The sequence below is a fragment of the Alosa sapidissima genome, chromosome 24 (assembly GCF_018492685.1).
Source record: "Alosa sapidissima isolate fAloSap1 chromosome 24, fAloSap1.pri, whole genome shotgun sequence".
Classification (NCBI taxonomy): domain Eukaryota; kingdom Metazoa; phylum Chordata; class Actinopteri; order Clupeiformes; family Clupeidae; genus Alosa; species Alosa sapidissima.
In genome coordinates, this window is record NC_055980.1 from 27,082,586 (window position 1) to 27,095,085 (window position 12,500).

At 46.8% G+C, this 12,500-nt stretch overlaps 2 protein-coding genes and 1 long non-coding RNA gene across 10 annotated transcripts in view; 2 read left to right on the forward strand and 1 right to left on the reverse strand.

The window, feature by feature from the left end:
* The window catches only part of LOC121700310, a 3,629-nt gene extending 2,115 nt beyond the window's left edge, over positions 1–1,514 (forward strand). The window contains exon 2 of the long non-coding RNA XR_006027173.1: positions 1–1,514. This exon is cut by the window's left edge and continues 1,028 nt beyond it. This is a non-coding gene — a long non-coding RNA (uncharacterized LOC121700310).
* LOC121700216 overlaps positions 1–12,500 on the reverse strand; it is a 1,725,899-nt gene that overhangs the window by 1,185,887 nt on the left and 527,512 nt on the right.
* si:ch73-366l1.5 (FILIA-N KH-like domain-containing protein) overlaps positions 2,664–12,500 on the forward strand; it is a 30,536-nt gene continuing 20,699 nt past the window's right edge. For 7 of the 8 annotated variants that reach the window (XR_006027150.1, XR_006027154.1, XR_006027151.1 and 4 more), the window contains exon 1: positions 2,664–3,225. Coding sequence is in view for 3 of the 8 variants with exons in the window: in XM_042083137.1 (XP_041939071.1) it covers positions 2,872–3,225 (354 nt within the window). In the remaining 5 variants the exon portion in view is untranslated. The remainder of the gene's footprint in view (positions 3,226–12,500) is intronic. The other variant, XM_042083139.1, reaches the window with a different exon arrangement.

Sequence of the window (12,500 nt, forward strand, 5' to 3'; positions counted from 1 at the left end):
GGCTACTAATCAGTGGAACTCTGGACCGGTGACCCTTGACCCCAGGAGAGCTGGAGGGCATCTCAGCGTGACCTTACAGCTTGGTGCCACTCGACCCGACAGCAGCGCTGGGATGTGGTCAGGCCCGGACTTGGCCCAGAGTTAGATGATCATCGTTTATGGTCGATCATCTGGGTTTAGTTAGATGTTCCCTTGATCAGTGGAGCTCTGGACTCCGTGACCTTTGACCCCTTGAGACCTGCTGCGGCGGAGTGTTTCCGTCTCCTTAAACGCCGTTGTGCTTTTATCAAGAGCCCAGTGCCATTAGATGCTTTAGTAAACATATCTACTGAGTCTCCAGGTTAAGAACCTCGCCCAGGTGCCTGCCGATTCTGGCCTGAAATACAGCTGGTTCCGGCCCATAGCCCGGGCCCAAACCCTATTTCCCAGGCTGCAGAGCCAACTTTTCCCTGAGCCCAACCAATCATGCTTTTCCCATTATTTATGCTGCAGAGTGCCCCACTCTGTGTGTGTGTGTGTGTGTGTGTGTGTGTGTGGATTTGGAAGCATCGTCTGACAATATCTCCAGTGATTGATCCTTCCCTAGATCCGGGAAGGGAAGGGCTTCTGCAGTCCAGTTTGGCTTGCAGTAGGTCCCACCAGTGTGGAGGTTCTTTCTAGTCGATTAAAAGAAAAGGAGCCTTTGTGTTGGGTCTAAGATTTGGAGACTTCTCTGTCTCCATTAGATCCATATCAGCATTTCACTCTTTGTGCAGTAGGGGGCATCAGTGTGCCCTTGCATAACACACACACACACACACGCAAAACAGCATTTTCAAAAATCAGCGTTTATTGTATACAACGTTAAAGTGTGCAGTCTCGTGTTAGAGCCATCTTCAGAATCGTCCATCTGGACAGCTGTGAGGACCATGACGTGAGCGTACCTGTAGGGCCCAGCCTTCAGGGTCCGATTAGCGAAGCCCAGTAGCTGCTAACTGACCCGTGTGTGTGTTATGATCAGTTGTGTTAAAGGGTTCAAAGTGCTGTGGTGTTGTGTGTGTGTGTGTGTGTGTCATGTTGCTGTTTCTTCATAGCTTCTGTTCCACTAAAAGTGCCTGTTTTGTGTGCCAGGTAGTCTGATTGATTGTTTACTTTTTTGTTTGTTTTGTTTGTTCCTGTTTTTGTTTTCATGGTGTCTGGTTGTGGCCATCAGGGTTGGTGAGGTTCATCATGCTGTCTCCTGTATGAGTCAGCATTCTTAAAGGCAAAATGCGTCAGGTGATGTGCGTTTTCTCTGTGAAGAGAGAGCTTTTTGAAAACGAGTTGAGGACCTTTCTGTGTAGAGGGGAACCCTGTCAGGCTACTGCTGATTGGTTCGCTGTCTCCGCAGCCCAGCGCTGATTGGTTCTGGACAGGGTGGAAGTGTTGATGGTTTACACCTTTGGGGATCAGGTGTGAAAATGGAACCACATCCTTCACAGAGACAGGCGGAAATGAAATACTTATGGAATCAATAAATTTTTCTATGTATCAAATTTAATGTGTTGTTGTCTTTTTTCTGTAGTCGTTCGGTTTGATGTTGGTGACTGAAAATGTGTAATCCTATACATTATAAAAGCCAGGTCTGGACTAAGAGATGTGTAATCTTATACATAAAATACAGGTCTGGACTGAGAGATGTATGTAGATGCTGTCTTATTCGTTCCTTGAAGACAATGTTTTTTTATTTTTATATATATATATATATATATATATATATACACATACACACACACACACACACATACATACCCTTTAATCCAGCGTTTCTTCTTAACTGGTGGGGCGGGACCCAAAAGTGGGTCGCGTAACCATTCTGGGTGGGTCGCGGAGGTTGTGGTTAAAAACAAGCAAAAACAAAATAACTTATTTAAAATGCTACCTCAGATCTAATGTTGGACCTTTATTTTAATAGACATTTTTATGTCAGTCATTGCCATGTACATAGACAATATTTATGTGACTGGTTATGTTAGACATAATTTTAGTGGTGACAAGTAGGTTATGACCCTTATAATATTTGAAGTAGGATATGGTTTCAATTAAATTGAGACAAAACCGAAACCCCAGTGTGCGGTGTTCACTGAATTGCTGCCTGGCAAATGCAACATGGAAACAAAGCACCCCTGTCAAAGACAAACCTATTGAGTACTTTGAAGGGGGACCTCAGGAGTTGAAGACTTCACAAATGTAATGCCAAACACCAGCATGTTCCAAACAAGTAAAGCTACAGGCACTTCACGTGTCTCATGTAGCTCACCGTATCTGTTGGCTTGATCAGTAAAAAAATATATGGGTCGCGACTTAATGAACATGGGAAACTGTGGGTCCCAAAGCAAAACCAGTTAAGAACCACTGCTTTAATCTACTTTAAATTCTTTACATGTCAGTTTTAGTGTTCAGAATTATTATCTGTTTTGTTGTCTCATTTATTGAATGAGGGGAAAAACGATTTATTAAATGAGGGAAATTTACATAATGAAGACGATTTATTAAATCAGGGAACGGGGCAATAGTTCAAATTTATTTATTACCTAAAAGTTAGATGTGATTATGCAAGCCAGGCTGGCGCAGATGCTAGCAGCGCTTGCTCTGTTTGGCCGCGTAGAGGAAATGACGCGCCCCGCTGAAGCATGATACGGAGCCTACACGCGCAGCTTGATCAGATTGGGCTGAGGCACACGGACGGGATGCTCCTCTCGCGGTGAACTGAGTGCGACTCTAATCTACACGGCACAGACGGGAGCTGCGAAACGCACGGGGCGCTTTACATGTCCTGAGAGGACAACCAACAATCACACACCACTTAAGTAGCATTCGTGTATTTAGTCAGAACGCACTCGCATCGCAACCATGGCTTTAGACGCGACGATGATTCTGCCGGCTATCTTTTTCACAGTTGTCGCCGTTATCATCGGGTCAATTTTGTTCAAGAAGAAACCCGTAAAAGAGGCACCGAAGAAGAAGCACCATGAGCATGAGGAGGCTCCCGCTCGCTCCGTTGAAGTCCACCACGCGACTCCATCTGAACCACTGGAGATTCCTGTTTTGGTGAACCACCCGATTTTTGGGACCACGGTATCCGCAGAAGCCGAAAAAAAAGCCGTGAAGAAGGTTGAGGAGCCCGTGGCCGCTCCCCCCGTAGTGGAGGACGTTGGAGTGGTCGAGCAGCCTGCTGTTGTCGAGGCTGTAGTCGAAGCCGTACAGGTGAGTGCGCCACGCCACACGCCCTGGATGTCGAAGTTTACATTCTAATAACGGTGAACTTTTAATTATCAAGGCTGTCACGCGAACTAGCCTGTGTGGTTAACCAGTTCACGGAAGCACACATGTTTGGTAAACCGTAGATAAGTGGTTTAACGACGGCGGGGGTTTAAACCTGCACGCTCTCGATAAATTGTTGTTGCCGCACAACTCCGCGTTTAACGCATGCATCCGAGTGACGATCTCACCGTTGCCCTTGCTTTTGGAAGTTTAAGGTGTTCTCCTCAAGTCGTCTTTGGACATTTTTAATCATGATGCATTCATCGTGATTGACCGTGAACAACCTACAGTCATTTCAAAGTATTGTGGATCATGTTCCCTAGAATGTATCATCCAGTTTATACCCCCTCCATTAAGATGGCACTCTCTCTGCTGGTTGGCAGGTAGCCTATATTATTGCGCCGTCGGCTTTGAGGAAGTCTAGTGGCTTAAATACTAAAGCCAGTTCATAGGTCATCGCCCCGCATGATGTTGAGCGACTCGAGGGCCGCTCGTGGGCAAATGTGTGCACTAAATAGGCTAAACCAAGCTGGCCACCGATACCCAGCTGTGAGCGATACATGACTTACCGCCGCGACTCTGTGAAAGCGGAGCGCGCGGTTCGCCGTTTTTGACCTTTACTTTTTGCGCATTTAATACGGGGCCTCCAAAATAGTGGGATGTCCAAGTTAGAATATACCCACGGGGGCGGTAACCGGAGCCGCGCCATACCAGCGGTCAATACATTGGAGAGAGACCGTCTATATTTGGGCCCGTGCTTACACGCGCTATATTTGCATGTGCAGAACATGTAGCCTACACCGTGTGACGAGGCTCAAGTGGTGCCAGAGCATTCGGATCGTGTGTGTGTGTGTGTGTGTGTGTGCGTGCGTGCGTGCGTGCGTGTGTGCGCGCGTGTGCGGGCCAGTGTCATAGAGCTAGGGAGAGAGAGGGAGAAAGGGAACAAGGAGACAGAAGAACAGAAATATGGAAGAGAGAGGGGGGGGGTGGAGGACAGGTGTGTGTGATGTCTTGGCCAACTGCACGCAGGCTCATGAGAAGCGTTTGGCCTCAGCACTCAAGGGTGCAGGCCTGTGGGCAGCTATGTGGATACGCACACTAGCTTATTCTTCTCCCGACACATGGACATGCCAGTTGGCTGAGCCGTTTGGGGTGTGTGTCTGTGTGTGTGTGTTTGTTTGGTACTGTGGTTAGAGCCAGAAGTGTTCTGTTTCCCAGACAAATCGGCTCTATTGTGGCAAGTGTGTGTGTGTGTGTGTGTGTGTGTGTGTGTGTGCGTGTGTGCGTGCCTAACGGATCACTTAGCCCAGGCAATGAGGTGGTGAGCAGACTGTACTGTAACCTGCAGAATAAACAGCACTGCCCCCCCTCTCTTTCTCTCTCTCTTTCTCTGCCTCTCTCTCTCCCTCTCTCTCTCTCTATCCCTCTCTCTTTCTCTCAGTCTCTCTGCCATTCCTCTTTTCTTTCGCCCTACTCTTCCTGCATCACTCTTTCTCTCGGTCTGGCTCACAGAGTGCCTGTTGTTCTTCTGTGTTATTATGGAGAAAGAAAACACACACGCACACACACAATATACTCACATGTGCATATACATGAGACCTGCACTGACACAAGCATATGTCTCTAAGCTCCGTGTGTGTGTGTCTGTGTGTGTGTGAGTGATGGCTGGTTCCTGCTCTCCTGTATGTGTTTAAGTACACATTTATATCTTTCTTTCTTTCTTTCTTTCTTTCTTTCTTTCTTTCTCTCTCCCTCGTTCTCTCTCTTTCTCCCTCTCTCTCCCTCTCGCTCTCTGGGTCTTGGGAATGTGTGTGCTTGCTGCCACGCCCCCTTCCCTTGTGCACTCACACACACACACACACACCAGGCTCCAGACACATACACACCAGATTGCATACGTGTCCACACACACTGCTGTGTGATTTTATGCAAGAGTACAGTCCCGTGTGTGTGTGTGTGTGTGTGTGTGTCCCCTATAGGACTGCATATGTGTCGGAGTCAGAGCTAGTGAGCGGAGCGCGAGCGAGCGAGGAGCGGAGCGGACGGAATTTTATTGGAGCGCGGAGCTTTTTTATTCAGAGGCCGGAGCGGCCGCTCTGTCCCGCTCCATTTTCGCATACCGCTCACGCCACGAGAGTGAGGCATGCCCAAATCCATCTTGACCTCACGTCTGCATAATGTAACCAAGACCGCTGCATTTCAATACAAACATATTGACCAGAACTGTAACGTATTAAGCATAGCCAGAGCTTTGTTCAAGAGAAGCTTTTATAGGCTAGCATTCAGAATCAGGAGAAGATGACGAGAACAGCGCACACTAGGCATGTCAAACACACACACACACACACACACACACACACACACACACACTACACATACAGGGGTGGACGCAGCCCCCCCACACAAAAAGGATCACACACGAGGAAGACCTAAAAGGGTAACACGTTACACTAAAACACGGACATTAAAACAGTAAATAAAGGCATTAACACACACAAACATGCATTGTCCCAGAGTCCGTAGCACATAGGACTAGTCCAGCATGCAGACGTTACAGTAAGTTTCGTTGGGGATGAAGTCGCTAATATTTTAGAAAGGAAACTGAAAAGTCATTGGGCTTACAAGCGTAGGCTACCATTCCTACAAAACAACTAGATACTAACAATGTAGAGCAAGAACAGCTATGTGGTGAGTGCAATGTTCCAGTGAGATTTATTTTGGAAATTAAGAAGACACATTTCGCGGAAACATGAGTGTGCTACGGAGAGCAAAGAAAAACGTGAGCAATTTGAATAGCCTATGCTTTAAGTAAGGCTGAAGTAAAACTCAGATGCTAAATCTGTATTAATTAGGCAATTAATCCCACGTATCCCTTTAGTTTTAGGCTAATGTGTATTGACGTTGGCAAGCTTGTTCGTTGTTGCACTGTTGGTGTTGCATTAGGCTATCTTTTACAATACATGTTCTATGAGTGACATTGTCGTTGCTCTTAGTTCTTTGGGATTTAAGTTTTCTAAGGTGACAATTCGGCTTGTAGATTATTTCTCCATCTTTTAAATTGGAGCGAGCGTGGAGCAATTTCACTGGAGCGGGAGGATTTTTAAGTGGAGCGGGGAGCGTAATTGAGCAGGGCGGTCTGACGTGAATTTGAGCGGAGGAACGGCCGAGTGAACAGCCACCTGAGCGAGGAGCGGGATATATTCGCACCTCTCAGCTCCGCTCACTAGCTCTGGTCGGAGTATAGAATGAGAATGTCCTCACCCATAGTCCAGCTGGCTCAGCTTCAAGGTCAGCAAATGGTAGCTGTAAACTCACTGTGTGTGTGTGTGTGTGTGTGTGTGTGTGTGTGTGTGTGCGTGCGCTCTCCACACTTTCAATAGACGACACTTCTAGTCGGATAGTGGGGGCCTCACTCACCCCTTAAAACCAGATGCTAAGAAGTACACACACACACACACACACACACACACGTGTCTGTCTTTGTCAATTGTTTTCCGGCCTGATCACTTTCTCAGAGCCTCCATGCCTCTGACTGGTCTCATACCCACCATCACACACACTCTCACTCGAGTACTTCCTGCTGTACGGCCAAGCCTGTGTGTGTGTGTGTGTGTGTGTGTGTGTAACAAGATGAATGGTGTTTAAGAGACTGCATTCTCATACTCTCCTGTCAGCCATTAGATTTACAACTGTCTCTCCCCTGCATACACATACAGACAACTAAACAAACAAACAAACAAACACACTCATGCTACTCATTGCTTGCAGATACACACACACACACTCATGCTACTCATTGCCTGCAGATACACACACACACAAACACACACTCATGCTACTCATTGCCTGCAGATACACACACACACACACACACTCATGCTACTTATTGCCTGCAGAAGATACACACACACACACGCTACTCATTGCCTGCAGATACACACACACACACATTGTGAACTCTCAGAAAGTGTAAGTGTGTTTGTGTGTGAGTGTGAATGCATAACTGTGTGTGTGTGTGTGTGTGTGTGTTACTAAGTGGTCATCATCGTGTGTGTGTTACTGAGAGGATCATGTTTCAGTGGAGTTGGGTTATTCCTGCTCCAGCTCAGATAGACCCTGTGGGAGCTGAGCATTCCCTAATCTGGACGCAGACGTGGACCGAGTGCTGCCATTCCCCCCTCTCTGTGTGTGTGTGTATCAGACGTGGACCGAGTGCTGCCATTCCCCCCTCTCTGGTGTGTGTGAGTGTGTGTGTGTGTATCAGACGTGGACGGAGTGCTGCCATTCCCCCCTCTCTTGTGTGTGTGTGTGTGTGTTGCTGTATTTGTATGTTGGTAATAGATACCGGCTGATGTTTCTGTAAGAGTTTATTGTTCTCACTCTTCCTGTGGGCAGACTGTGTGTGTGTGTGTGTGTGTGTGTGTGTGTGCGTGGTGTCTCAGAACAGCACCAAGAGCGTAAAGAACACAGTGTTCCATTTGGAGGTTCTGTCAGGAGGGTAGGGCTTAGAACACCTCTGCTCTCCCCCTCTCTCTCTCTTTCTCTCTTTCACTCACACACAGGAGGAAAGTTCTTTCCTTCCAGCACTCCTTACATGGAGCTGTGTGTTGGTGTTGGGTGAGAGGCGAGAAACACGCACGCACGCACACACACACACACACACGCATGCACGCACACACACACATGCACGCACGCACACACACACACACACACACTGCTGCTATTTTCTTCTGTGCTGTTTGGAGAGGAAACTTAGGAAGTTTTGTCGGTGTGTGTGAGCCTCCCTGAGTGTGTATTTTGGGTGCTGTCATCTGCCTGTACACTCGACACGTAAAGTGTGTGTGTGTGTGTGTGTGTGTGTGTGGTTGGTCGGTCCACCAGACTGGCTGTGTTTTGAGGTAAAAGGTGTAAGATGGATGGAGGAAAATCTACTGTAGAGTGGGAGAGAGAGAAGTAAGAAAAAAGAGAGAGAGAGAGAGAGAGAGAGGAGAGAAGAAAGAGAGGAGAGAAGAAAGAGAGGAGAGAAGAAAGAGAGGAGAGAAGAAAGAGAGGAGAGAAGAAAGAGAGGAAAGAGAGGAGAAAGAGAGGAGAAAGAGAGGAGAAAGAGAGGAGAAAGAGAGGAGAAGGAGAGGAGAAAGAGGAGAAAGAGAGGAGAAAGAGAGGAGAAAGAGAGGAGAAAGAGAGGAGAAAGAGAGGAGAAAGAGAGGAGAAGGAGAGGAGAAAGAGAGGAGAAGGAGAGGAGAAGGAGAGGAGAAAGAGAGAAGAAAGAGAGGAGAAAGAGAGGAGAAAGAGAGAAGAAAGAGAGGAGAAAGAGAGGAGAAGGAGAGAAGAAAGAGAGGAGAAAGAGAAGAAAGAGAGGAGAAAGAGAAGAAAGAGAGGAGAAGGAGAGAAGAAAGGAACCCAGGATGACCGTGAGGAAAAGAAAGAGAAGAGGAAGTAGAGAGGAGAGAGAGAAATGGTCAGACAAGGAAGATGGAGAGGGAGATGGAGAGAGAGGGCAGGGGAGAGAGGGAGGTGTGTGGGGGGGGGAGGGGAGGGGGGGGGGGGGTCGGTCAGTCTGGCTGGACTGAGCTCATTCTTGGACACGGGTCTCTCTTGTGTTTGCTGATCTCACAGCAGCTTGTGATGGAATGTGGGAGGCAGCTTCCTGATTGGCTGATTGAGCTGCTTCCTGATTGGTGCTTGAGGCAGATGGCAGATGCTGACATGGCTGGATTGGAATGTTCAACCTGAACTCTTGAGTTCCACAGTTCCAAACACTCCTCCTGAAAGTTCCTTTAGGTTCCTATCTATTGCCCTCTCCCATTTCCTCTTTAAGGTTCTTTAGTTTCACAAGTCTCTTACATGTAAAGTACTTTAGGTTCTTGTACCTCTTACTCTAAATGCTTTTTTGGGCCCTTTAGGGTTCCTCAGGATAATGTCTCTCCTAATCTTTAATGCTCTTTAGGTTCTTGTTCCTCTAGAATGTTCTTCAGGCCCCTCTGCCTCTTCCATGTTAGTTATTTTGGCTATCTAGGTTCCTAAGAGTTCTGTACTTCTTATATGTACTCTCAGGGCGATTTTCAAACAGCAGAGAACGCGTTCTTGAACTGGTTCGGTTCAGAATTGTTTGAACTTTGGTGCTATCTGCCGCATTTCCACCAGTTTTACACGGAACCAAGGATGTGTCATTAACATTACACGGAACCAAGGATGTATCATCAACAGAGGGTGTTGCATGCATATGATGTGCATAAATGGGAGGATGATATGACCATTAGCCCTTTAAAATGGCAGAAATTAGCTGTGTAAAATGTTGATTAATGTCTGCAGTGTAATGCTAGTTGACTAGTTTTGTTTACTCATGGCAACAGTTGATAATGGACAGAAAACTCACGCTTATACTTTAGTCTTCTCCCCTCTGAGCGGTAGAATAACACGCCCACAGGAAAAAACGATTATTTTCTTGTTCAAGCTCCGAATCAAAATGTCACATTCCAAAACCGGTTCAAATGTTGGTTTGGAAACGGAACCGTTTCTCTGTCAGTGGAAAAAGACCATCTTTCTCTTCTCGGTTCTGCAGGTTCCTCTGGGCCTCTTTGCGGGTTCCTCTTAGTTCCTGCAGGTTCCTCTGGGCCTCTTTGCGAGTTCCTCTCGGTTCTCCCTCTGTCCATTCCTCTGGTCTGCAAACTAATGACCTGGGGCTCGTTTCCCAAAACCATAGCTGATTTCCCATTGCCAACCAACGAAGTTGCTACAGGTTAGCAACTAACAGGTTAGCAACTAACAGGTTAGCAACTAACCGGTTAGCAACTATTGTTTTGGGAAACGCACCCCTGTGATGGGGTACGGGGGGATCTTACCCGCAGAGACCATTTTAAGGCTTCCCAAATGACTCATGCATTTGTGTGTGTGTGTGTGTGTGTGTGTGTGTGTGTGCGCAGTTTGAACTCTCCAGATGAGTCACCACAGAGGAATGGCCAACTCCCTGGTGGAAGGATGTGTGTGTGTGTGTGTGTGTGTGTGTGTGTGTGTGTGTGTGTGTGTGTTTGGGTGGTTGGGTCCTTCTAATAATAATGGCTGACACATTCCCTACTTAAATGTAATAAACATTGTTGTCGTTTATAATGAAGACTTTAATTGCTTGTAGGAGTTGCATTTGTTGTTTGCATGCTAGTTAATGGTTACTTTAAGCTTGTGTGTGTGTGTGTGTGTGTGCGTGTGTGTGTGTGTCGGTGAGTAAATATTTTAGCTGGTGAATTTTAGCTGTGGGGAGACCAACGGATGGTGGAAGTGAGCCAGTATGAACTAGTTCACCAAGCAACAAACATGGGGTGAGAACCACAACCCTTCAAAAAGAAAACTCTCTTAGCTCATTAAGGAACCCTCAGCTCTCTCAGAACCTCCCACTGATTAATCCAGTTCTAGAACCTCCATGATGTAACATTCTTTCACAAAACCCTCTGTCGACCCGCAGAACACCCAGAACCCTCAGCGAAGAATGCAAGCGTCAGCAGAACTTAGTAGAACCCCCACCTTTGAAATCAATTCCTAATCTCTCTGATTGGGTTTGGGGGGGGGGGGGGGGGGGGTCTCGTTCATCATAACGCCTAGCAACAGCATCTGCAGGGTAACCGTTGTCCCGGGAGACAATCCCGGTGAGGTAATTGGCAGGTCAGTTGTGGTTTGCCTTGGCAGATGGGGACTCATTGTGTTCTGGCCTAAATCCTTTAGGCTCAGGGCGCGGGCATTAACACGCCGGCCAGTACGCCATGCCAACTGTGCCCAGACTGGTATGCCGTGCCCGTGCCAAGGCCATGCCAACCTCAGTTAGGACGGCTAGGAATACAACCTGAGGTGGCGAGGAATGCCAGCCCAACATCAGTGTCTGCTGTCTGTGTGTGATGGCATACAGTTAAAAAAAAACACCTTCTAAATGTCCGTGCTCATGTGGAACACGGGCTATATGCACCTCCGTTCACCAAAACCTCATTTCTGTCCACGTATGCTAAATGTTTTCTCCATTGTCAACATGACGGCCTATATGTTTTCATTTAGTCAAGCAGTGAAATGTTGTTCAGTGTGCCCCAATATCAACACTACAATATCAACACTGACCACCACAATATCAACACTACAATATCAACACTGACCACCACAATATCAACACCACAATATCAACATTGGCCACCACAATATCAACACCACAATATCAACATTGGCCTCCACAATGGTCAATATCAACACTGACCACCACAATATCAACACTGACCACCACAATATGAACACCACAATATCAACACTGACCACCACAATATCAACACTGACCACCACAATATCAACACTGAACACCATAATATCACCACCACAATATCAACACTGACCACCACATATCAACACTGACCACCACATCAACAACACTGACCACCACATATCAACATTGGCCGCCACACAATGGTTTTCTATGTTGTACTGTGTAAATGTGATGAAACCCTTTCATTGCAGAGCTTTGTGCACCTTGAGGCAAGAAGGGTAATAGAATAAGATTAAAATAATTCTTCTATTCTAATAAGATTTGTATATTTGTTTTAAACTACTTTATCTGGCATATTATTGTGAGACTATATCATGATAGACCGTGTGTGTGTGTGTGTGTGTGTGTGAATGGTAGTGGGCCCATTTGGAAGGAGGTGGGTATGGGGTATAGCCAGGCTGGTCTAAGGGATATGCTGATGAAGTTGTGTAGCTGTAGTTTCTCCCCCAGGCTCATCCTAGCAGAGTTAAACATTACAGCAGTGTAAATGTTCATTTGATTAGTACAGCTGTGTGTGTGTGGGGGGGGGGGGGTTGCGTAGTTAGGCTTTTAATTTGACCTCATGTTTATTTGTGTGAGTGAGTTCCTGTTCCCTGGCTTCCACCGTTGTGGTCTTGAGCAAGGCACTTAACCCCGGGTTGCTCCGGGAACACTGTGATCCCTTATGATACAGTTGGCATATGGAAGTCACTTTGGACAACAGTCTGCTTGCTCAATGAATACATGTATAGTGTAATGTAAGTGTAATGTAGTGTAGTGTAATGTAAGTGTGTTGTGATTTGTAGGCCAAGCTGGATAAGAGAGAGTCATCTTGCTAAATAGATGCCATTCTACAAGGGGGCGGGGCCAGGGATTAGTGAATTAGAGACTACCCCACCCCCCCTTCTCTCACACACACACACACACACACACACTGTGTCGGAAT